We start from the raw sequence: 26,391 nt of genomic DNA on the forward strand, positions 1-26,391 counted from the left end.
CCGAGACTAGGGCTGTCACGGTTGAGGAATTTTCACCGCGGTGAAGACAGGGGGCGCAATATCGCGGTATGCGATATTATTGCAATTTTATTTTATTTTTTTAAAAAGGTTATTAAAAAAAAGACGAGGCAATTTTATAACACTTCTTATTTATTGAATGCAGATCAAAGGGCGGTAACGGCACAGATGCAAGTTGTTTCTCCTGATTGAACTTAAAAACTAAATTCAGGAGAAGGCTGAACGTTTAAATGCATAAAATAAAATAAATAATAAATAAATAAAATAATTGCCCGTTTTGTTTTTTTTAAATTAAGTAGCCTATACAAAATAAGAGAAACCAGGCACTACAATTTCACATTCACACACACACACACACACACACACACACACACACACACACACACACACACACACACACACACACACACACACACACACACACACACACACACACACACACACACACACACACAGGGCGATGATTTATAACTCGGTCGTGTCCTTGTTACGAGCAAGGAAAACCAGCATGATAACCTTATGCGGTTTGAGAGAGGATCTGAGAGGGGTGACAACATTTCCAGCGACACTGAAAACCCTCTCGGATGGTGTGCTTGTTGCGCAAATACGCATGTACTTGCGTGCCACTTTGGAGAGCAAGGGAAATCTCTCCTGGTTGTTTCACCACCATGCCAGGGGGTTGTCATTAGAGTCGGTGGGTTCCTCCTGCAGGTAGCGAGTGAGCTCCAGGTCGGCTCTGGCTCTCTCCGGGACGGTTGCAGACGTGCTTGTCCGTGACTTCAGCAGGTCTCCGAGCGTTCTTTTTTTGGTGGGTGGTGGCACCGCTGTCTGCGCCAAGGACTCTGGCTGGTCAGCAGCTGACGCACTGCTGGCACCGTTCTCTGTCTTCCGTGTCCAACATTTCATTGTTTAGCGCGCACTTTGTCTCCTCCTCCGCATACTCATCAAAATTGTTGCCCCGATATCTTGGGTCCAGCAAGCAGGACTTTGCCAAAGTTGCTTGTAGAGCAGCTGGTCTGTACTTCTCCTCGAGAACAGTGCACATCTTCCGCTTGATGTCTGAGGCGGTAACCTTCCGCGAGCCGGGCATATCAAACTGTTTATTGCCCTGCCTTGGGGTGATTATTCAGTTTATTCTACTTCGCGCCAGCCAACATAATAAAACAATTCATATACTTTAATAATTAGCCTTTTTCTTATTCATATTGCATGCTTATTAAATGTATGCTCTGTTTAATTCCATCTCCCTCGAAAAGTAGTTCCCTTTAGAACTACGGTGAATAACGTTAGCTCAACTGTAGGTAACGCGTTTCTATAGCAACCACACAAGGCTGGATCTGATCTCACTAGTTTAACAACGTAGTTGTTACATTCGTATCAAGTCAGCTTTAATGACGATCGATCAAACATGCACTCCTTGGTTTATTTTTACAACGGACCTCATGTGTGAAATGTATGTGATAGAAAACGATACAAGCGGCGTATTGATCTACTGTGCTCAGTCAGCAGCAAGTAGAACCGACAAGTCAGCGGGCAATATGCCGGATTAATGCACCCCTCCCAGCCAATCAGAATCGAGCATTCTTAAATGAAGTAGAGTAATGAACGTTAATGAATGGGTATCATGGCAACGCACGTTTCATTCTAGAATTCCACGGTCAGTTTCATGAACGCGCAACCCGCACCAGGTCATATGCGGTGATCGCGATGGCCCATTATCTACCGCGGTGTGCTCTAAATATCGCGATATTTCATTTTTGCGATTATTGCGACAGCCCTATCCGAGACCGGAAATTACGTCACAAGTGTAACTCGGAAGGCTGGTGTCCGAGGCATCTGGATCACTCCATTTGTCTCTCTCCCCCTCCTGTGGGGGCGTGGCTGTTCAGTTCAACAGCATTCGGTATCCGCCTGCGAGCGAATGTGGACGGAAACTGACCCTCTAGGGATCCCAATGTTGCCTCTCTTTCTTTGACACTGAAATATGTGAAAACCTCTCACTTTAAGCACAGTGACATTCCCATTCACACTCCTAATTTCCTTCTTTTTACTTGGGTTTTTCAACTTGAAGGTACAATATGTAACATTGACACAGAGTGTTTGAAATGGGTACTACAGTTCAAACTAACAACATTGCAGAGAGTGGCCTGAAGCCGCCTCCTCCTCCTCAGACTAAAGCTCATGCCGTTTACCAGGTTGAGGAAACTGAACCAAAACGAGCACAGGCCAGCCGAGCAAACACTTATTGTGAGTGTGTGTGGATGATGGCTGGTTTAAGAAGCCTTACAAGCCAAGAGTCAGATTGGACTCTGGGGCTGGCAGCCCCCTTGGTTTATGTGCAAGGAGCAATAAGTTCGATGCTGCATGCCACCACTGTGGTGGCTTTTTCTGGACTCCTCCAGACAAGGGAATACCGGTTTATCGTTGAAGTTGATTTACATTGATACATGAGCTGGTGTGCCATGCAGGAGATCTTGAAGAAGAACAAAATAATGAATGTACCATTTGATGGTTGGGTGGGATTAAGAAATCTCAAATGGTGGAATGTATAAATCACTGGTCGATATGGTTTCGCCTCTTCCTGCCAAACATCTGTCTCTATCCCCCCACTACTCTTGAGGAGTTGATCAAACAATTGATGTGGATTCATCGTCATCCTGTTCTCATCCTCCTTCCCAACAGACATATCTCCAACCCCCTTCTGGGCTCTAAGCTGTCTTGATATTTAAAAAGTATCTCCAAGATATACCCCCGTTTGACACGGCTCTGGTCATGGAGCTTTTTGGAAAGAGGACAAGCCTTTTTAGGTCGGGTGACTCTAGTACAGGGGTTCTCAAAGTTTTGACAACTGAGGGCCAATTTAGGAACCCAAAATTTGACTGAGGGCCGCCAAAGGAAAATAAAAATTGGCGGGAAACGCCGCCCGCATCCCAGTGGTCAAAAAAAACATTGCACCGTGGACCTCTGGGAGTGAGGTCAAGTGAGGTCTAAATCACGAAACTGAGGTTCAGTCTTTCAAAGTAATGTACAGTCGGATTAAAACTAACAAATGTAAAAGGATTTAATTGAAAGCTAGAGAGAGTCGACTTTTCTCTTTATAATCACCTTATTTTTGTTTAAATTAATATATAATAATAAAAAAAATAAACTTTTTTTATTTTATTATTATTTTATATAACTTACATAATTATGTATGTCATTGCGGGCCGCCAGGAATGATTCCGCGGGCCGCCATTGGCCCGCGGGCCGCACTTTGAGAACCAATGCTCTAGTACATCTCAGTTGATCCAGGTGCTTGCTTCCTTTTATATCTGACATTTGCTCCACTTTGAAAGTATTGGGACAAATATGGATGAAAAAACGATTTCAACAAAACCTTTCTTAGAAATGATTTGCAAAATTATTGTTTTATTTGCACATGGGGAGCCTTGATGATCTTAATGATGATCCTTTGGTTTCTAATGTACATTGCATTTGTACTGCGTAGCATTAGACATACATAATGTACTCATGTTTTACCTTAACACTTTCAGGTCAATGCATATTTTTCGCATTGAAGACATCTGCAACTTTAATAACCTGAACAATCCAGAATTAACATGTTCAGTAAATGTACATATATAATCAACTAACCTTTGCTCCGGGATGAAACAGAGCCCAATATTCACATCTGCAGCTACACAGTGCTGAGCAAGAAAGACAGAAGAAATGCATCCATCCTCAGTGATGCCAATAGCTCCCTTGGTGACTGCATTGGCCTGCTCAAGAGCCTGGTCGATGGCCACTGATGAGAACTCATGACATTCACTTACTCAACATATTTCCCACTCTCAAACTCCTGGGCCACCTGAGGGATTTCTCATCCAGGGCCAGCATATCTCTAAGGTGGATTGGAAGCGATTGTTCATAGTTCATGTTGTGGTTCGCAAAGAAGTAGTGTATCAGCTCCGCCAAGGAATAACGGCACAGTTGGCTTCCATGAAGGATCAGATCAGTAGCAGGAGGTAGCTAGCTAGCTCCATGGACAATACCAGACGCCAGAACTGAAACTGGGAACTCTGCTGTTTGCGACTATCACACCAAGTTCAAAGCTGGACATTTCATTGCTGATTTATTGCCGTAATCAGTGTAAGCTGTCTGAAGAAGCTAATATAGACTGCATGCTGTTATCTGATGTGCCTGACATGTCCTGGTGATGCTTGCAGGCACTAGAAAGGATTCTGATGTCCCAGAAGATGCTATCCCTGCCTCTGTCCAGCCACTGTCCCGGGGAAGACTGACAATGGACTTCAGTGCAGCCATCTCACTATGTAGGTCTCCAAACATAGCACACTGGTCTTCACCATACTTTTCAGGCCAGTGCCACTGAATTTGTTTTGCTTCTACATAAATTGGCTGATCAGCAGCAATGATAGATATCTGAACGGTACAGGAAAGTCACGATGTCCATGATCTTGTCTATCACGTGCCTTATTGTGGCAACAGACTAAGCCCGATATCAAAGGAGAGGTAACAAGAGATGTGATACTCACTTAAAATGGTGTGCTTCTCTTTATTGAAGCATAGTGGGCTGACAAAGTGACGTTCACCTCCCAATCTATGCCCTCAATCGCTGTGACCTTCTGCAGCAATTCCTATTCATGTCTAGTTGTAGCCTCAACAGAGAGGCATCTGGATCAATCACACCACCATGTTGAGGAGATGGCTTTGTCTTTTCAAAGAAGGCAGGGTGAATGTTGGTAAAGGAATCAGTCAATTCTGGAACTTCTTTCACAGTCTCTAACCCCCTAATCTGGGTTGTTCACCCTCTTCTCCACTGTTATATTTGGTTGGATGCTTAAAGACTGGTGCTGGTTCCATTGAAAGGGGAGGTAGCTGTTGTTGCAGTTGGGTTATTGTTTTTAATCTATTGCGGATGTGGTGAACAATCCTCTCTGCAAAACTGCTGGACAAACAATTCAATCCGCAAGGTACTTGATGGTTGGGTCTCCTAACTGTACAGATATCGCCAGGACTCTTGTGTTGAGATATGACGATGCCTTGAGGATGCCTTCCACAAACAATGTCTTTCCAGTCTTGGCAAAGGGGTTTTTCAGGAAAATAGGTTTCCCGTTATATTGAGTGTCTGTGGGTTGCTATCTTGGAAAAGTGAGAGCCATCTTAATTTTGGCTGGCTAACAGGTTTTATCAAAAAATCAATTCCCAAGGAGTATTTGTGCCCATTTTGGTACTTCTTTCCTCTTATGAAAGATTTTCCTGCAAAAATGCAATTAGCTGCTACACTACTGTACGTCATCTGAAAGTGTTTGTTTTTGCATCTAACAGCTCAGATTATGTTAAATCATAATGGATTAGATCCCTAAAGAGAAGGAATTATCCTACAATATCACAACAACCAGATTTGAGAGCGAGACTTTTCCTTGTGTGAGACTTGGTAGGACACAATAAAAAAAACGGAACGTGATCCAGCGAAAGATAAAGAAACTAAAAATGTGTATTTCTTGGTAGGATCCATTCCCTAATGATAAAATATAATCCGAGAAATCAGTGGCAAAAAACAAACACTTTTAGAGGACCGAGTATAGCAGCTAATTGCCTTTTTGCAGGAAGATCTATCACAATTGGAAAGAAGTAGCAAGGTTGCTATTGCTCCAAAGGATTACATGGCAGCCTGTTTCTTGGATTAAGGCTGCAGCGTTCTCCTACAATACCAGTCCAAAGTAAAAAAAGATGTCCACATTAGTGCCTTTGGACCTAAAATGATCGGAAAATAGGGTCCATGTTGAAAATTCAAGAGGTTCCCATTAACATAATCAGATATTATCTGAGTTGTTTTCCAACACTTTGATCTGAAAATGTAACATACCAAATGAGTATTTTGAGTCTGCGTCATTTTTCATTTTCAGAATCTTCCAATACCAAGAAGCATGACTTCATCTATTCACTTTACTCCAATTCTCCCTCACAGAAGATCAACAGGTTTTAATCTGTCAAAACGTCCCAAAATCAACTCTCACAGCATTGATATTGTGGAAGAGTCATAATGGATTTTAGCACCTGTGATCTCCAGATAGCAGTAAAACTCACAAGCCCTATTTCAGTCTGGTAAACTCTGTCATCTGAACCAGTAGAGGCTTCTCCATTGAGGAGAGGGAGGAAGATCATCCCTAATATTGTTGAGAATAAAAAATGTAGATTGCCCAGACTATTGTGATGAATTAATGCCCTTTAATGCCTTTGAATATATAATGTTAGTTTCCCTGGGTAAAGGGACATTAGCACCCCCTATCGCCTATTGACAATTACTTCAGGGAGGAAGGTCCTCCCTCAGCCTCCGTTGACTCCCATTAATTTCCCCGAAAGTACTGGCGGCCGGTGAAAAAAATGGGTTTCAATGGGAGAGAGGAGGAAAGTCCTCCTCTGAGTAGATGTGACCTTAAGGCGTCTGATTCGCGCAAAATACTATTCGGGCTGCGCTATGAACCAATAAGCAGGATCCCTGACTGGTGGGCAGTGTTGCCAGATTGGGCATATTTCCCGCCCAATTGGGCTACTTTTAACCACGTTATGCTGGAAAAATCTCATTGGGAGGGAAATCTGCCCAATCTGGCAACGCTGTCGATAACAAAAAAAATCTAAATAAAACACAATACTCAGCTCATGTAGCCTATCAGAACTTCACATCAACATTATTACGTCATGACCGTTGGCACTAGGTGAGCAGTCAATCAATTTAAGGGTCTCAGAGGGTCGGCAACATGGACGACGAGAGACTCATTGTCAAAGTTCAGCAACATGAAGTAATTTATGTACCAAATCATCCTTTTTATAAGGAAAATGTCAGAAAGGAAAAAGCGTGGCATTTAATTGCAGTAGTTTTGGGAGTGGAAGGTGAGTACATTAGGTTTAGGATTATCGCGTGATCCCGTGATCTTGCGTGAATACGGCTGGCTCGCAAGGCAGCGCTGCGCTGCCGTAACGAGCCCGGTGGAAATGCAAGCAGGGCAGAGTCGCAGCCGTTCCGTGCCGCATCCGTAACGCAGCCGTAACGTGTGTGGTGGAATCCCAGCGTAAGAGACGCAAAGCAGGTGAAATCATCTGGAGGATAACGAGTAGTGGTGCAACGGATCACGGATTTCCCGTGATCCGTACGGGTCAACCCTCACGGGGCGGGACGCCCGTGATCCGCGGGTCAGCTGACAAATAATAGTTGCGCGTTTACGTGATCGCAATCTTAATTACGCAGGCTTCTGAACATTTAGCGTGTCAGCATGGCGAGCGGCGGAGCGGAGGAGTTGGAGAGGCCTGCTTCATCATTTAAATCAGCTGTATGGGAGCACTTTGGCTTCCGTGTGCACTATAATGAAAACGGAATAAGATTGGTGGACAAAACGGCCACGGTGTGTCGGCACTGTGGCACCAGAATGCCCTACGACCACGGCAACACCTCGAGCATGGCCAGCCACGTGAGGCGACATCATCCCGTTGTGTCGGGAGTAACGGGAGGGAAAAAAAAAGATGCGCAGCAAACGCTTCTCCCCGATGCATTTAAGCAGTGCTTTCCTGCAAGCTCCGACCGGGCAAAAGCCATCACCAAATCGATTGGGGTGTTTATAGCGGCAGACATGAGGCCATACTCCGTTGTGGAGAATAAAGGCTTTAAAAACATGATTAAGGTGCTTGAGCCACGGTACGAAATACCCTCGCGCACCCACTTTACAACTAAGATCGTTCCCGCACTTTATGAGGAACAAAAAAAGATTATTGTGGATGAATTATCCAAGGCATCCTCCGTTGCCCTCACTACAGACGGGTGGACCTCTAGAGCCACTGAAAGTTACGTGACGGTGACTGCGCACTACATAACAGCGGAGTGGGAGATAAAGAGCCCAGTGCTGCAGACACGCCCACTCTACGAGAGCCACACCGGCACAAATCTGGCGCAGGTACTTACAGGAGCAGTAGCAGAGTGGAAGATAGAGAGACCAAAAAACAACATCCCAGTCACCACAGATAATGCCAAAAACCAAGTAAATGCAGTGAAGGAAGCTGGACTGGGGCCACAGATAGGGTGCTTTGCCCACGTGATTAATTTAGCATGCCAAAGGGGAGTAACATCACCCAAGATGGACAGACTGCTTGGAAGGATCAGGAAGGTGGTTTCATTTTTCCACCGCAGCACAACAGCAGCTCATGTGCTTAAAACAAAGCAGGAAATGCTACAGCTGCCTACTCACAAGCTGATACAGGATGTCCCAACAAGGTGGAACTCCACGTATGACATGTTGGAGCGCTATCTTGAGCAGCAGGCAGCTATATTCTCTGCACTGACTGACAAGGCCCTGAAAAAAAATATCAGAGACATTTTCACCTTGTCTGATAATGATGTGAAAGTGGCAGAGGAGGTCCTCCAGGTGCTCAAACCACTCAAAATGGTTACAACCCTATTGAGCACTGAATCTGCTCCATCTGTATCCATGGTCCTGCCCCTAAAAACAAAGATCATACAATCCATGGCCCCAAGTGAGGGAGACAGCACCATCAGCCAAGATGTCAAAGCTGCTATTAAAGCCGATCTGAACGGCTGATACATTGATCCCCCCGATCTACAGAACTATCTACATAGATCGACTGCGCTGGACCCAAGATTCAAGTCCCTGTCTCACCTAGATCCTGCCCTGCGCCAGAGAACATACAACGATCTCACCACTGAGATTGTGAGCAAGTTGGGCACTGAAGAACATGAAGAGGTAAAAACAATTTAAAATATGAGTGAGTTAGGCCACTTAAATATACTGCAGTCTAGTCTTAGTTATTTTGCTATAAGAATTGTATGTCTTTTATTTTAAATGAATAATTTATTTTATTAAATGTTATTGCTGCAATAATAGTTCTGTGAAAACGGAAACAAAATATATAACATCAAATAATTGTTTCTTCCAGGGTCAAGCCACAGAGCCAACAGGAGGAGGCGCAGGGACATCTCCTCCACAAAAGAAGTCAGCCATGGAGGCGCTTTTCGGGGAGACCTTTGCAGGCAAGGAGCGGAGAGGACGCTGGCGTGAATTTCGCCGCTTCTTAGCCTCCTTAGCCCTCTAAACCCTCCAAACTCGCCATAATTCCTAGCTTTGATCTGCCCTTCTACATCGCGGGTCCGCACGTTGATCTACAGTGTTGGAACTTACCTGGTTTCCCTGGATTTCCCTGGATTGCATCGTCCTCCCGCTAGGTAGATAGCAGCCGCGTTAGCCTGCTGCTATGGGTGAGCGGTGTCTGTCTACAAATACTCTGCTGCTGAACTCGTACAACTCAATACTCTCTCGCTTCCGAACTGCCTTAAGGTCATCAGATCTTTCTGCCTTCTCCGTCGCCCTCGTTACGTCCATAGGGCCGTCCGACACAAGTTTGTTTACATGGACACTACTCCAGCTGTTTCCGCAGTTCGCTATGCACTACAGCGGCAACGCTTTCAAAACAAACCACGCCCACGGACCGTCAACCTGGGTTCCCTACTCAGTATCAATTGTGGCGTAACCCCTGTTGCAGCTTCCACTAACAGGGATGCCACATTCATGCTACTGAACACTCGCTCACTCAATAACAAAGCCCTTCTCATGTATGACATTATTCAGGATAAAAAGATCGATTTCCTATGTCTGACAGAGACATGGCAGAGCCAGCAGGACTTTCTAACCCTCAACCAAGCTACTCCCCCTGACTATGCGTACATTCAAAAAACCCGTAGCCTGGGCCGTGGTGGTGGACTAGCTGTTATTCATAGATCCAATATTCAGGTCAAGGAATTTCCAGTTACCTCCACTTCCTTTGAGTGTCTCCATTTTGCACTGGCAGGCACTGCACAGCTCCAGGTTCTCCTCATTTACCGGGCCCCTAAAGCCTCCACCCACTTCCTGTCTGAGCTTGCTGGGCTGCTTGCCACCATCTGCCCTATGTACCCATCCACCATTCTACTAGGTGACTTTAACATCCATGTGGATTCAGCCAGCTGCTCATTTGCCTCTGATTTCATGACACTTTTGGACTGTTTCAGTATTACACAGCATGTGATTGGTCCAACCCATACCAAAGGGCACACCCTGGACCTAGTGTGCTCCACTGGAACCACCCCTGGCCACCTCCAGTGTGAAGACCTGGCAATATCAGACCATTTTGCCATTTCTTTCTCTGTCTCTGTGCCCACACCCCGTCTCCCCAGCAAACGTACCATCACATTTCGGAAAACGAAACAGGTGCACACTTCTGTGCTGTCTACCGCCCTAGCGACCCACCTGGCCACACCCCCTCCTAACACCTCTGTGGATGGGCTGGTGGAACTCTACAACACAGCTCTCTCCCTCAGCCTGGACTCTGTTGCCCCTCCCATAACCCGGCAGGTCTCCCTCTCTCGCCCCGCCCCCTGGTTTACTCCTGAGCTTCGCCTCATGAAGGCAGCTGGCCGCCAGCTTGAGAGGCGTTATAGAACATCTGGCCTCACTGTACACCAGGAGGCTTACAAAGACCATGTCAGGGAATACAAGGAGGCCCTCTCTAAGGCAAGGATACTCTACTACTCCAAGCTTATCAATAACCAACAAAACCACCCCAAATTTTTTTTCTCAACCATCAACCGTCTCTTGCGCCCCCCTGACGCTCCCCAACCCTCTGACGCACTGGACCTGTGCTCCCGGTTCCTGGAGTTCTTCCACAACAAAGTGGAGACCATTCACAACCACCTCCTCCAACACTCTCTGTCACCGTCTCACACTGACCTTCATCTTGGTGCCGACACCCTGCAGTGCGGTCTCTCCGCCTTTGCAACACTGGACGCTAACCAAGTGCACGACTTAGTGTCCCGAGCTAAGTCCTCCTCCTGCAAGCTGGACCCCATGCCCACCTTCCTGGTGAAAACCTGCCTACCTGTTATCTGCCCCTTCATAACTGCCATCATCAACTGCTCCCTTGGTTCTGGTGTGGTGCCCGCAGGCTTTAAAACTGCAGCAGTCATTCCCACCCTGAAAAAGCCCGGTCTGGACCCTGACGACCCCAACAACTACCGCCCGATCTCCAACCTTCCTTTCCTAAGCAAAATCCTGGAAAGAGCAGTGGCTTCCCAGCTCCAACACCACATGGCCCACCATGAGCTCTTTGAACCCCTTCAGTCTGGCTTCAGAATTCACCATAGCACCGAAACTGCCCTCATTAAAATCACTAACGACCTCCTCACTGCCGCCGACAATGGCCTCATCTCCATTCTTATCCTCCTCGATCTCTCAGCAGCCTTTGACACAGTATCCCATTCCATCCTCCTCACCCGTCTTGCGGAGCTCATTGGTCTCAGTGGCTCAGCCCTCTCCTGGTTTCAGTCCTACCTCGCCAACCGCCAACAATACGTCACCTTGGATGATGCCACCTCCACCACGGCACCAGTCAACCATGGTGTTCCCCAGGGATCGGTGCTCGGCCCTTTATTATTCACCATTTACATGCTCCCCCTTGGTCAAATCATCCGTCATCATGGTCTCAGTTTCCACTGCTACGCTGATGATACCCAACTATACATTAGCACCAAACCCTCAACTCAGTTTCCACCGGCCCCACTAATCAACTGTCTGTAAGACCTAAAAATCTGGATGACCTCAAATCTACTAAAATTGAACAGCAATAAAACGGAGCTCCTGGTCGTGGCCCCCAAGTCACTGCTCAGGAAGGTTGGGGATCTTCTGCTGGAAGTGGATGGCTGCCCTATCACCCCATCCCCCGTAGTCCGCAACCTGGGTGTCATCCTTGACCCCACCCTGTCATTTCAGCCTCATATCAACAACACCACAAAATCTGCATTCTTCCATCTGAGAAACATCGCAAGACTCCGACCCTCACTCTCAGACTCAGTCACTGAAACACTCATCCACTGCTTCATCTCCACCCGTCTGGACTATTGTAATTCCATCCTCACAGGTCTCCCCTCCAAAACCTTGGACCGACTGCAATATGTTCAGAACTCAGCTGCCAGGGTTTTAACTGGCACTAAGCCCTGGCAGCACATCACCCCCATCCTGATGCAACTCCACTGGTTACCTGTTAAGTCCCGGATCAAGTTTAAAATCCTCCTACTCACCTACAAGTCCCTGCATGCTCTGGCCCCCCGTTACCTCTCTGACCTCCTCCATCCCTACACCCCCCTGCGGTCCCTCAGGTCCTCTGCTAAGGACCAGCTGGAAACCCCCCGCACCAGACTCAAGACCTTTGGGGACAGGGCCTTCTGCGCCTCTGCCCCCACTCTGTGGAATCTGCTCCCCCTCCACATCCGCTGTGCCACTTCAGTGGAGTCATTCAAAAAGCTCCTGAAGGCACACCTCTTCTCAGAGGCCTATGGCCTTTAACCTGCCCCCCCCCCCCTGTGTACACCTTTTGTTAAGCGACCTTGGGTACCTTGAAAGGCGCTATATAAATTGAATTTATTATTATTATTATTATTAAGGAGGACACAGGCAAGAAGCCGTTTCTTGATGCCATTGAAGAGGAAGTGGCATACTACCGAGCAGCAAGTGGCATTCCAGTTGATGGTGATCCACTGAATTGGTGGAAGACCAACGAGGGCAAATACCCTCATGTTGCCATGATGGCTAAATGTTACCTTGCTGTGCCTGGCACTTCAGTTCCCAGCGAGAGAGTCTTTTCCACTGCAGGGGACATAGTGACTGCAAAAAGGTCTACACTCTCCCCAGGCAATGCAGATATCCTCATCTTTTTGAAAAATAATTTAAAGTTATAAATCCAGGTCCGCTGTGCTTCTCTGTGCACTTTATTTTGTTTATGCACTTTCTTTTGTACAGCCTGTTATTCACTGTTGAATTTTGAGTTCCCAGCAAGTCTTTTTAAATCCAGGTCTGCTGTGCTTCTTTGTGCACTTTATTTTGTTTATGCACTTTATTTTGTAGAGCCTGTTATTCACTGTTGAATGTTGAAAATAAAAACAAAAAAAGCAATTGAAAGCTAAGTCACATTTGTCTTTTTTCGTTTTTTTTCGTTGTTGATGCGAAAATGATCCGAACCGTGACTCAAAAACCGTGACCCGATCCGAACCATGAGTTTTGTGATCCGTTGCACCCCTAATAACGAGATTCTAACATTTGCGAATAAAGTGTACAATGGAAACATTGGAAACAGAGGACATTAGCCACGTTTACATGGACACATCTGTTCCGCATAGTTTTCTATGCGGAACAGAAAATGATCATGTATACGCCTCATTCGGAATACAATTATCTGTTCGGCATAGATTCTATGCCGAATAGAAGAGGTGGTGTAGTCCGTTTTAATCGCCATCTATACACTTATTCCGAATAGATTGGGGTTTAACTTAGAGCAGCCGCAGTAGTTTGCAATTGGTCCACTGAGCGCCGTCTGTACTTTTAAGGACACCGAACTTGACCGCTGTCAAGGAAAGTGGATTTATTTTTTGCCTGATTCACGTCTTTGTTATCACTCCGTTAAAGTAGTCCGGTAAGCGTGTCCGGTTGCTAAGCGACGGGACATGGGTGTTTATTAATGACGTGTTCGCGTATCGTAGTGTCCGCGCACGTCCGAGATAACTGTAAATGAGTAGGCTACTACTAGTACTTTTGCAGGCTGAACGTTAAAATACTTCTTAACTTAGAGAGATGGAAGCTGCAGTAGTTCGCAATTGGACCTTCGAGGATTCCTGGACACTAAATTCCCGTAAGACCACTCTCTCCCACCAGTCTTGGCTGCAGACTCGCATCCAAATTCCTCTTGTTTGCGGCGGAGCTGGGGTTAAATATAAAGATCTGACGAGAAATTGACGTTGCTGCGCTGTCCTCCTCCTTCTTAATTGAAGGAGCAGGCAGAGAAAAGCTCTCTTCTGCTGTGCTTTCATTAAAATTAAATTTAAAATCCCCGATAGTGATAAGACACCCATTATGTCGCCGCCGGTCCAGAGATGTGTCAGGTGTGCGCGAGAGACATAACGGACACTTTTGTTACTGCCATGTATACAGTACATTCGGATCACATTTTAGGAACAGATCTATGCCGCATAGAAATCTATGCGGCATAGACATTGTTTATGTTTAATTACAAAGCATTCTATTCATCGAGTTACAGTGCTAAGTTAGCGACAAAAGAAAAAGGTAGACCACTTCACAAAATGGAGATCACCAAAAGCAATGGCAACGTCAGTGTTGTAGGTGCTACATGGTTTGCTAGGTACTCATGGCTTACTGCTAGCATTACTAGCAATCGACTGTATTGCTGGCCTTGTTTTCTAATGAATAATGGCAAATCTCCAACGTGGGCTGTTCATGGTTTCACTGATTTGAAAAATCTTGATAGGGCAACCAAACGGCACGACAAGTGTCAAGTTGATGAAGAGAAAGTTCTCTCACGGACACGTCGGACAGCGAAATATTTGATTTAATCTTAAAGCATGATCATGGGAAAAGTACCGGCAGCAAAGTTTACCAAGAACACATTCGACGAGACAATAGATTCACAAGATTCTTATAGGGAACATTAACATTGTGGGAAGGAAGTGGGAGTGACCTTAGGACAAGTCAATTTGTAATACAATGGGTGGGTATTGGACATGTCTACAGAATTGGCTCTAAACGAGTTTACACAACAAAGAAGTCAGTCGATTGGCCTGGTCACAAAACCAGACTTCCTGGCTCCAGTGGGAGCTTGAATACGAATTAAGTTACAGGGAGAATGTATACAGTTCCTTAGAATGTAATAATTATATAAACAAGGTTAATATAATTTGTATGTGATTGTATATTTATAGTTATGATTGATATTTCCACGACACAAGTTCACGTTGGTGCTGCTATGCGACATTCCTTTCTAGACACCATGCCTATAGATGGGGCCATCCCTATGTTCCCCGGGTCCTATGTTCCCCGCTCGGGGAACAAAGGACCCTTTTTTTTTTTTTTTTAAAAGGTCCTATGTTCCCCGTTTTTCCGAAAAGGGTCCTATGTTCCCCTGTAGCAATACATACCGGGGAGCATCTATCCTTTTTCTGAAAAAGGGTCCTATGCTCCCCACTGTTGCGGGGAACATAGGACACTTTTCTGGGAAAAGGGTCCTATGTTCCCTGCAATCTTTCAATCTTTAAAAATCTTTAAACTTTGACGCAACATTCGCGTGATGACAGCCAATCAGCGTTCAACAGCGTGGCCACTGAGTGACATGTGTAACGTAACAGCCAATCAGCGTTCAACCGGCCAACTCAGTGCAGTGCAGTCCAGGTGAACTGCAGCATGGAGGAGAAAGTGATTGTTGCCGTTTGCGACTCCCGGAGCTCTATATAGTATATAATATAATGTAATTGTGTCCTGAGTATGACGTAAAACTGCATCCCTGGGCAGGAGGGGCTCATAGCCTTGGATGGCAGCCCACCTAGGAGAAGGACACTCTGAACTAAAACCGGGACTGCGAGGAGTTGCGCCCCACAGTCCTTAATCAGCATAGTAAAGCCAACCATGAAGAATAAAATGATCCCAAACCCTATACTTCCAGCGGCGGGAGTCCGCAGGAGCAACGCAGCGGACGGTGGTGCTGGTCCTCCCTCTGGAGGACACCATGACGACAGGACCTCAAACCCTGGGAAACCAGGGAGGGTCCTGTCCGATCACAACACCCCGTCCAATGCACTCATGCGCTGTCGGAGACCATTTGTAATGGGAACCTTCAACGCAAGTACAGTGAGAGAAGAAGCTAGATTGGTGGAGCTAGCACACTGTGCTGAGGAGCGGGGAGTGGAGATCCTGGGAGTCCAGGAACACAGAAGAGTGCACACTGATGACCAGAAAGTAGAGAGATGCACGTTCATCACCTCGTCTGCGTGGCGAAACGAGGCCCAGGCCGCAACAGACGGCGTGGGGCTAATGCTGGGCTCTCGGGCGCGTAAGGCTCTCCGTCGGAGTTACTAACACACCGAAAGGATCCTTATCGCAGAGTTCTCATCCAAACCAGTAACAACAGTCATAGTCGTGTACTCACCCACCAACGTGGCCCCAACTGAGGAGGCGGAGAAGTTCTTCGAGGACCTGGCAACAGCCGTGCGAGGTGTTCCAGCAAACAACTTCCTGGCAATCCTGGGGGACTTCAACGCAATGCTCGGACCAGAGGAAGCAGCCTTCCCATACCACGACTCTACCAACCGCAATGGTGCATACCTCACCGCCCTTCTCATGGAGCACGAACTACTGGCAGCGAACACCTTGTTCCAGAAAAGACAAGGCAAAAGATGGATCTTCCAGGATCGAGCCACACGTATGGTACGCCAACTGGACTATATACTTGTGAGGAGAAAGTGGAGGAACTCCATCCTTAATGCCGAACCATACAGTTCGTTCAGCTCGGTGGGTTCGGACCACCGTGTGGTGTCCATGAGGGTGCGACTGAGCCTCAGGTTCCCCAAGCCTAGTCCAAAGATCCGGCACGATTGGAAGGCATTCGCAAACGATCCTGGCCTTCAAACCAGGTACACTGAGGAAGTCAGGAATCGTTTCCAGCAGCTGGACAAGGGAGCGGAGCCCAGCAGCGAATGTATGAGATTTGTCGCTGCAAACGAGGAGGCAACCAGGATGTTTGTGCCCATGTTGGACAGAGCCAGAACCTCCCTGAGGTCCAAACCTCAGGAGGTCGTAGCGGCACGAGGAAGTGTGGAGGAAGCACGCCTCAACTTTGAGCTTGAACCAACCCAGCAGAGACGTGGGGAACTGAGAGAAGCCAAGCAGCTTCTGTTCAGTACCGACAACATCAAGGGGGAGGAACTGATGGAGAAGGTGCGAAGGGTGCAGGCTGCGCAAGGTGAAAAACAGTATGGGGAAGCCTGGAGGGTTATCAACGAAATGACTGGGCGGAAAAGGACAAAGGAGGGACAGGTTGAAGGTCACAGCCCTGAGGAGAGGATGGCAACCTGATTCAACCACTTCTGAAGCCTACTGGGTTCAACAGCAGATGGGGCCGAGGAAGAAATTCCACCAGTCCTCTGGAACCTAGACATCGATGATGGTCCATTCACTGTCACTGAGCTAGCCCGGGCGAAAGGCACAGTGAGAGCTGGAAAAAGTGCTGGGCCAGATGGCATACCCCAAGAGGTTTTAAAGAACTGTGACCTCGATGACATCATGCTGGAGTTTTCCAACCAAGCGCTACTGCAAAACAAACTGCCTGAAGTATGGTCTCTCTCCAACATCATCCCAGTGCCTAAATCAGGAGACCTCTCAAAGCCAGACAACTACCGGGGCATCAGCCTGACATGTATCACGGCAAAGATATACATCCGCATGATACTAAACAGGATCAGGAGCGCCATCGACCCTCACCTGAGGGAGAACCAAAATGGCTTTCGCGAGAGGAGAACCACCACAGCCCAGATCCTGGCACTAAGGAGAATGATTGAGGAGGTGAAGAAGGATAACCTGACAGCTGTACTGTGCTTTATCGACTTCAAAAAGGCATTTGATTCGATCCACAGAGGCACGATGGTGAAGATCCTTAAGGCCTATGGTGTTCCTCCCAACCTACTCCGGGCTATTGAGACCATGTAAGCAGGAACAAGGTCCAAGGTGGTTACCCCAGATGGCAACACTGAGGAGTTTGATATCCTGGCTGGAGTAATGCAAGGGGACACACTAGCCCCCTTCCTCTCATTGTCCTGGATGTCCTGGAACTCAACCGAGCAGGACCTAAAGGTGAGGAAGGCACTCGCATGGAGGGCCCTGAACGGCATGACCTGTGTATGGAACTCCAACTTCCCCCGTCAAATCAAACTCAGCTTCTTCAATGCAACGGTAGAGTCTGTTCTCCTCTACGGCAGCGAATGCTGGTCCCTGAAGCCAACCTTGCAGAAGTCTTTAGACGGGTGCTACATCAGAATGCTGCGTGCAGTACTTAACATCAGCAAGGGTACACATGTTACCAACAGGATCCTGTATGAAGGAATACCAAGGGTGAGTGAGAAAGTAGCTGCCAGGAGAATGAGACTTGCGGGACACTGCCAAAGACACCAAGAGCTGCCAGCCAACAAATTGGTACTGTGGGAACCAACCCATGGGCATCGGTCTCGAGGACGTCCTAGACTCACATATGTGGATGTACTCAAGAAGGATGCAGGAGCGCAAAGTACCAATGAACTGGCCAGATGTATGGAGAATCGGGATGACTGGAAACAACGATGGAGGGCTCGTCTGAGGACGACCTAGAGAGTATAGATAATATCACGGCCAAAAGTTCTGTGCGCCTCCGGATGGTCGTTGCGCGGGGAGCTCTCGTAGGGATTGGGCTTCTCGGGGTTTGTTTACCGGCGTTGCTATGGTTTCCGGTCTTGTGTGTTCCAACGGTTTATTAGGTAGGCCTATCTAATACATTTCTGTCAAATCAATACTTCACTGCCTCTTCCGTGGTAATTACAAAATATTATGAATAGACTGCGTCGGGTTCTCCGACGTCTCTCACTCTTAAGGTAAAGACATGCAATGGTGGTTATCTCGGCCGGAATTTGGCAGTAATGGTGGAAAACGTAACAGACCGGGGAACATAGGACCCTTTTTCAAAAAAAGGGTCCTATGTTCCCCGGTCACATACATATCGGGGACCATAGGACCCTTTTTGGGAAAAGCGGGGAACATAGGACCCTTTTTTAAAAAAAGGGACCCATGTACCCCAGTCTCATACAAAGAGGGGAACATAGGACCCGGGGAACATAGGACCCGGGGAACATAGACACGCTCCCCTATAGATCAGGTTGTTTGAAATAATGTTCTCGTTTTACTAGTTTGTTACTCTGACCGTTCTGTTGGATATTGTGGAAAGGGTGAATGATTCAGATCATGATGCATTTCTCTGGCATCACTTTTGGTCTTGAGTCTTTTCTTCAACAATTGTAACTGAAAATAAACATAGCTAAATTACAACCAATAACTTCAGTCATTGAGGGCAAAAATAGGCCTAGATTTTTTTATTTACTTTTACAAATCAAGAGTAGGCCGGCCTGATTTGACTAATGTGCTTTGCAACCTTTCCTTCTGCCCTTGTAGTCCATTTCAAAGACATGCTTCCCACCAGCTTTCAAATTACAGTGATGCCACTGGTGGCTTTGTATTAATTTTATTCACATAACTATCCCTCCCTACTATTTTGTAGTTCACCAAAACACCCTGAAACAACTTGAGTCTCAATTTCTTATGCCACCATACACCAACAGTGCAAGCAGGCCAATGGCAACCAAGCGTGCAGTCCATCCTCCCTCATTTTAAAAACCACCAACAGCCACTGATCTGAACTCATCCCCAGCACACACACACACGCACACTGGGGTTTAACAAAACGATTTTAGTACCCCCCATCTCTCTCACACACAATGAGAGAGAGAGCAAGAGAGATCACGAGAGAAAGAGATCGAGAGAGAGAATGAGAACGAGAGAGAGAACGAGAGAGAGAGAGAACGAGCACAAGAGGAGAGAGAGGGAGAGCAAGAGAAACAGTGAGCGAGAGAAACAGTGAGCTAGGGCACTGCATTTAGCGGGGGTTCGAACCTGGATGCGGTTCTCCCGTCTCTTGCTGATGGCTTCTGGGAGGTCTTCCCAGTTCTCCAGCTGGATGTCCAGAGGAACAAAGTTACAGTTCAGTGGAGTGCCATCCTGTGAAAAGAGGAACAGTATGGATCAATCACTTGTCTGCATCAGACAGCTCAACTTAACCGTCATTCAAACCACTTCTAACCATTCAGTTGACTGTTGTACTTGGACATTTGAGACTGCTTTGAACATGCAAAAGCTTGTACAACTCGAACGATGTTAGTAACGGCTAAATACATTTCTTGGAATTGAATTGAATTTGAATCAATACCAGTGCAGTGAAGCCTAGGGTGTGAGGGTTTGAGATTGCTTTGGGATTGAACCCTCATTGTTCACAGACTAACATGTAGACCTCCTTGAGCAAGAGGATTATATACATTTTTTCACAGATCATATTTTGTATTTTTTACATTTGCTTTTACCAGAATCATTATGTATTAGCTTGAATGAATTTCTGGGCTGAAAAACGGGCAAATTTAAAATAACACCATTTTGACAACTGACAACCATGGAAAAGATATACAGTATCACACAAATCAAAATGGTTTGAACCCCAACAGCCAAAAAGGAACCAGCTAGCACCGCTTTGCGGAAAATCTCTCAATCTGGAAAAAAAAGGGAAAGTGAATTGAGAGGATTTATTGTTGGGCGTCAGCGAGCTGTGAGACGCAGGGGGACTCCATATATGCCTTGACCTTTGACCTTGGGTGTCTTGAAAGGCGCCTCTAAATTAAATGTATTATTATTTATTATTATATATCATATCTCGACTCCCACAGAATGACTGAAAACAGCACAGACATTTGATGCATCACACTTTCAATCACGCAGTCTTTTGGGTAATTATTATTTTCCCTACAAATGCATCTCTTATTGGGATATCAAATCCCACTTTGATTGTGTGTTGACTCGGGCGGCGCTTGTGTAAATTCCCACGGTTAGGAGGATGAACGCAGATCTACCAGGGGTCTGGTAAGCGTTGAAAAAAACAGAAAACCTTCTTGGTTCGTCATTTAAAATAACACAGATGGTCAGGGAGATGGAGGAGGAGGAGGCAAAGGATTATCCCCTTAAAATGAACGTATGAGGGATGAACGTGTGAACGACAGTGTGTGCCGTCGCCTCGGTGCAGAGGGGCTTATGAATCATATTCAGTCCGTGATTCGCCTTCCCACGTTGTCTTCTCCGCTGTTAATCCTGCACTCTCATGCGCACGTAGGCACGCAGACACACTTAAATAGACACTTACACCGGCACACCCACACACACCCACACACACCTACACGTCGCCTCTCCTCTCTTATCTGCCGTGATGCTACAGGCTGGGATTAGGACCCTGTGAGAGGGACTGATAACCGGGTGAGAACAAGGAGTTAATCAACGGAGTGAGCCTTCCGGTACGGGGATGATTGACGCTGGCTCCGGTTGGTTCCAGTCGTGTTTATGACGTCTGTTGTGATGGTGGGATCTAGTCGCTAACGCACAACAGACGTATCGGTAGTGGGGGTTCACAATGAAGTAGAATGACTGAGTGACGTGTTGGTGGACATCAACGGTCCTTTTCACCCGGGCACCTAGTGCTGCGGTCAGCCACTTGATGAAAAGGCAACCAAAAGATCACTGACTGGGCCTCAAATCCTTTCGGAAACATGCGATCAAAACCACAATCCCAAATTGGATGAGGATTGTAAATTAGAATGGACGGGATTACCTCCCAGGAAGCGGAGCGAAACCCAACCTGAACCCCAGAGGATAATAAAGGACCGGATCAAAGAGTTCCTGGACGGTGACGTGGTCTTGCTCTTTAATCCCCCCCGCTAGTCGATCACATAGAGGCTTGAGGAGCTAATTTTTAACCCCCCTTCATTGGCCTTATTCCCCTAGCACCCCTTTTGGTTACAAATGCTAATTGTTCACCTTTTACACCTAGCCCCCCGACCAGTGAGGTGAACAATGCCCATTGGCTGCCATAAAAAGCCAAAACACAATCATAAGCCTTTCTTTTAAAATACAACGCCCATTGGTCTATCGATTTCCACACATCTGCTTCAGATGCGCCTCGCGGCGAATGACCCATGACAGTTAAGATATTTAAACTTTGGGCAGCCCCGCTCATCAACGAGAGAGAAGATGCGGTTCTGTGATTGGTCCGTTAATAAGTGCAATCTTTTAATGTTTAAAAATTACTTTTGTGAGTGTGGCTGCTACACTCATTATTCAAGTCTTAATCACTTGTTTGCCTGTGACCTACTGAGACTGAAATGAGGGGCGTCTACGGGGGAATAACAAGAAAGACCTTTTTGAGGACCTTCATCTGAATTCAGTATTAGTTGGATAAAAGCGTCTGCTAAATGACCCCTCGTGGAGGTACCTTGTCGTAGAGAAAGACCCGGTCCGTGTTGCGGCTGGCGCAGAACTGCAGGGCCGGGTAGAGCGGCAGAGAGGAGCTGACACCATCATCCCCATTGTCCTCTTCAGCCACCAGCTGGGTCCCACTCTGGGCCTCCACGGGTCCTTCAGGGAGAGATGCAAGGGGGATTGGAGGGAGGGATTGCAGGGGCACTTGATAAAACATGAAACTGTGTCTCTTAACCCAGTGTTTCCCAGGGTGGAAACACTGGGGCCCCAGGGCCCCACCCTCATAAGGCGCAGAGGTACTGCAGGAGGGGGGGCAGCCTGAACCAAAGATGTCCTTCCTCACGGCCCTCAAGCTCCTTGTCCACGGTGAGACAGCAACACGGCGATACTCTGTGCCTTACCCGGGGATTCCACCGGACGCGTTACGGCAACGTTACAGCTGCGGCACGTCTTGGCCGCGACTTTGCCCTGCTTGCATTTCCACCGGGCGTGTTACGGCAGCGCAACGCTGCCTTGCGAGCCAGCCGTATTCCCGCGAGATCACGAGATCCCGCGATAATCCTAAACCTAATGTACTCACCTTCCACTCCCAAAACTACTGCAATTAAATGCCAGGCTTTGTCCTTTCTGAAATTGTTCTTATAAAAAGGATGATTTGAGACCCTTTGATTGATTGACTGCTGACCTGGTGCCACCGGTCATGACGTAATAATGTTGGTGTTTTATTTATTGTGTTTTATTTTGAAAATTGACCGGAATGCTCTATGGCTTTTACTTTTTCACTTCCTGCCCTGATCGATCTGCTCTGTTGAAATTGACGCGGTTCAGCAACAGCTTGCGGCAAAAATAGAAATGCTACGGAATGATAGCGCTGCGGCACGGCGAGCCGCTCCTGGGACGTTGCTGAGACGTTCCGCAGCCGCGCCCTGTGGAAATGGTCTCATTGATTAGAGTGGAACCTATCTGCTGCGGAGACCGCGGCCAAGACGTGCCGCTGCCGTAACGTTGCCGTAACGCGTCCGGTGGAATCAAGCCTTTAGCGTGGAGCGGCAGCATACCGGACAAACACTGCAAAAAGTGCGCTAGTAGGTGAGGCAAATGACAGCAACAGGGGCTGTATTTAATTAGCTCTACTAGACCTGTTAATTCACTCTTCGTTTTTTGGTTAGTACTGACTACTGCATTTAGTAATGCTTTTTAATTATTGGTTTACTTATGTACTCTGATTACAGCGTAACCATAATTTCAGGATTTGCTGTGTAAATATGAATTAAATATATTTCAAAAACATAGCTGAGATTGGGGTTGATTAACTTTATTTGTTTTTTAGATCAGGAATGGTGTTAACTGGTCAGGGGATGTCCACTACCCTAAACTTTGTCAGATCATTCTGGCATCAGTCTCTCCTCTGGCGCAACACCGACCAGACGACTGGTGGAATTGTCCTCAAATGGTTTCACACCTATTACCCAAGCCCATGTGCACGTGTGACCAGTGTGTGTCTGTGTGTAAGAGAGAGAGAAAGACATGGAGGATGGGGAAGGAAAAAGGTCACCCTTAGAGAGAGGAAGTAGGGAGAGGCTGTGTGATTTAAAAAGTAGTGTGGAGGGAGAGAGAGAAAGATGGAAAAAGATAAAAAGAGGGAAAGAGAGCGAGAGAGAGAGACAGAGACAGAGACAGAGACAGAGAGAGAGAGAAGAGCGTTAGCGAAAGGTGTGTGCAGGTCATTGATGTCTGCTCTGCCGTTCTATAATCCCATCGGCGACGGAGAAGCAGGAAAAGGTCAGGGGAGGGGGGGGGGGGGGGGGGGGTGGCTGGGAGTATGGGGGGGAACCAGAAGACCAGAAGAGACACTCGCGCCATTTGGCCGATGACCTATAACACACAGCTAATATCCCCCATCCCCTCACCCTAAATCATATTGTGGCACGCAGGGAGGAAATGCCACCAGAGTCGTATCAGAGCGACACTTTGGTAAGAGTATAATGAGTCCGGAGTGTGTGTGTGTGCGTGTGCGTGTGTACACAGGTGTATTTTGGTATTTCTACTGTCGAAAAGATGTCAATGATTGCCAATAAGATAATATTATCGGGTCTAGCCGACAGGGGCTTGGGGCAAAGATTAGCTCCAAGATGGATCCCTGAATCAACCACGCTCAAGGCCTTTTTTAGCTACTGATCCTTCCTCCCTTTCATTTCAACTCCATCTCTTCTCCCATCTGTTAGCGTCGCCGCAACAACGAGCCACCAGCTGCCTTAAGTAGGCCATGGCAGCAGAGAGGACCCAGGCATCTCTCTACGCAGCCGTCTTATTATCCTGTCACCTACACAGCACCGACCTGCTCCCAAACACTCCCTCTGGTGGAGGGATGGGGGGGGAGAGGGAGGTGGAGGGATGGAGGTGGAGGGAGGGATGGACGGAGTTGGAGGTGGCGGGAGAAAGGGAGGTGGAGGTGGAGGGAGGGAAGTGGTTGGAGGTGGAGGGGGCGGGAGAAAGGGAGGTGGAGGAGGTGGAGGGAGGGAGGTGCTGGCAGAGGAGGGAGGTGGAGGGAGGGAGTAGCAGAAGGAGGGAGAGAGGTGAAGGGAGGGAGGGAGGTGGAGGAGGAGGGAGGGAGGGAAGTGGGGGAGGGAGGGAGGGAGAGAGGTGGATGGAGGGAGGAGGAGGGAAGGAGCTGGGTGGAGGGATTGAGGAAGTAAGTGAAGGGAGGGAGGTGGAGGATGTTTGGGGACACGCACGCGCACACACACACACACACATACACACGCGCGCAAGTGTGCACGCCTCGAGACCTATTGAACCTATTCCAGTAATTCATTCATTCATTCATTAATGTGCAAACTGTGTCACACACACACACACACACACACACACACACACACACACACACACACACACACACACACACACACACACACACACACACACACACACACACACACACACACACACACACACACACACACAGGATTTAATTTGCAGAGGGACACACTGGGACCAAGATCACCATTCTTTCCAGAAACATCAGTGGAAAGTGTGGTTGTGGAACCAGGGCTGCCTCTGCAGGCCGTCAGTTACACTAGGGGCATCAACCTTTAATTCACTTAATCCAGCACTAAGCATTAACTCACAGAAAGGGTAAGGATAACCCTTAACCACTCTCCCTGACTCTTACTCTAATTGCTATCAAGTACTTTGTATTACTGCAGTACCTTATGGTAACAAATGGATAATTAATGTTAATGTTCCCAAATAAACTAACAACCAGTAATTCCCTAGGTGAAAATCTCCTACATTGCACTCCCCAGTGTACACAGCCTATCCTGTGGGCATCCTTGAGTTGGTTGACCCCTTACCCTCTCGTGCTCCTCAAGGGCTCTCTCTGAATACATGTCATGGAAACAGATCACTCTGTTAAACCAGACTCAATGCTGATGTTTTGATACAGCGCTCACATCGCTCCTAAAGAATGTCCATAATATATGTGGGAGGGGAGTTCAGATCCATGTCATTAAGGAGCAGGTAGGGGTTAGGCGGCATCCCTACAGGTAGACTGTGGACAGGGATCGAACCCACAATCCTTTGGCTGAGAGTAACCTTCACCACTACACAAATTACAATTACAAACCCAATTGTTTTACTATAAAACAGTTCTCCTCAAGTTCATCCAATGTATAGCAGCATATCAAATGCAACAACAGTGTTCGGAATTTAGCCATTCCATGACAATAATACCATCCATATCCTACTTACTATAAAGCTGAGCAAGGACATTTGGAGAAACCAGTCACAGTAAGATTGATTTTGAAACTAACCGAGAGAATCCAACCCCTCCCACTCCTCCCTTCAGGCCTCCTTCTGAAGCTTGAGAAACGCAGGACTAGCTCGCTAGCTTCAGCAACATGTCTGCTAACCTTGTTGTGGGCAGGTAGCTTGGTAGGTTGGCTGAATGAGATAAACCATCCAATGAGTTCACTCAGGCTTCAATCGCTGGCTAACCCATTCCCGTGTACAGCAGTGAGATCAGCAACTGCAGATGCTACACAATTAAGTACTATAAATAAGTGCATACAATAAGTGCGTACATTAAGTGCCAGGACGTACAACATACAATGGTGGCCAGAAGGGGCTGGGTGGCTATGCAGAGTCGAGGTGAACTCTTAACAGGTGAGTTTTGAGTCTTTTGCAGAAGCTGGTGAGCGACTCTGCGATCCTGACATCGGCAGGGATTTAAAGGACAATTTCACAGGTGGAAACATGAATATGTATTGAAATTGGGTCATATATGTAGTCGAATAATAAAATACATTTCTAATTTGGTGCCGTCTTGACCGAGTAAAGGCAGAAAGTGACTTTTTGGTGCTTGTGGATTGAAGACAACTCCCATCATGCACCACGATGCACAGCTTCG

At 47.1% G+C, this 26,391-nt stretch overlaps 1 protein-coding gene across 4 annotated transcripts in view; it reads right to left on the reverse strand.

Annotated features, from left to right (window-relative positions):
• The window catches only part of zranb3 (zinc finger, RAN-binding domain containing 3), a 98,860-nt gene that overhangs the window by 25,511 nt on the left and 46,958 nt on the right, over window positions 1–26,391 (reverse strand). For all 4 annotated transcript variants that reach the window (XM_056587963.1, XM_056587960.1, XM_056587962.1 and 1 more), the window contains exons 15-16: window positions 21,997–22,139; window positions 19,584–19,688 (exon numbers count right to left, since the gene is read on the reverse strand). In XM_056587963.1, the coding sequence (XP_056443938.1) occupies window positions 19,584–19,688; window positions 21,997–22,139 (248 nt within the window). The remainder of the gene's footprint in view (window positions 1–19,583; window positions 19,689–21,996; window positions 22,140–26,391) is intronic.

Source organism: Gadus chalcogrammus, chromosome 4 (assembly GCF_026213295.1).
Source record: "Gadus chalcogrammus isolate NIFS_2021 chromosome 4, NIFS_Gcha_1.0, whole genome shotgun sequence".
In the NCBI taxonomy this organism is placed as follows: domain Eukaryota; kingdom Metazoa; phylum Chordata; class Actinopteri; order Gadiformes; family Gadidae; genus Gadus; species Gadus chalcogrammus.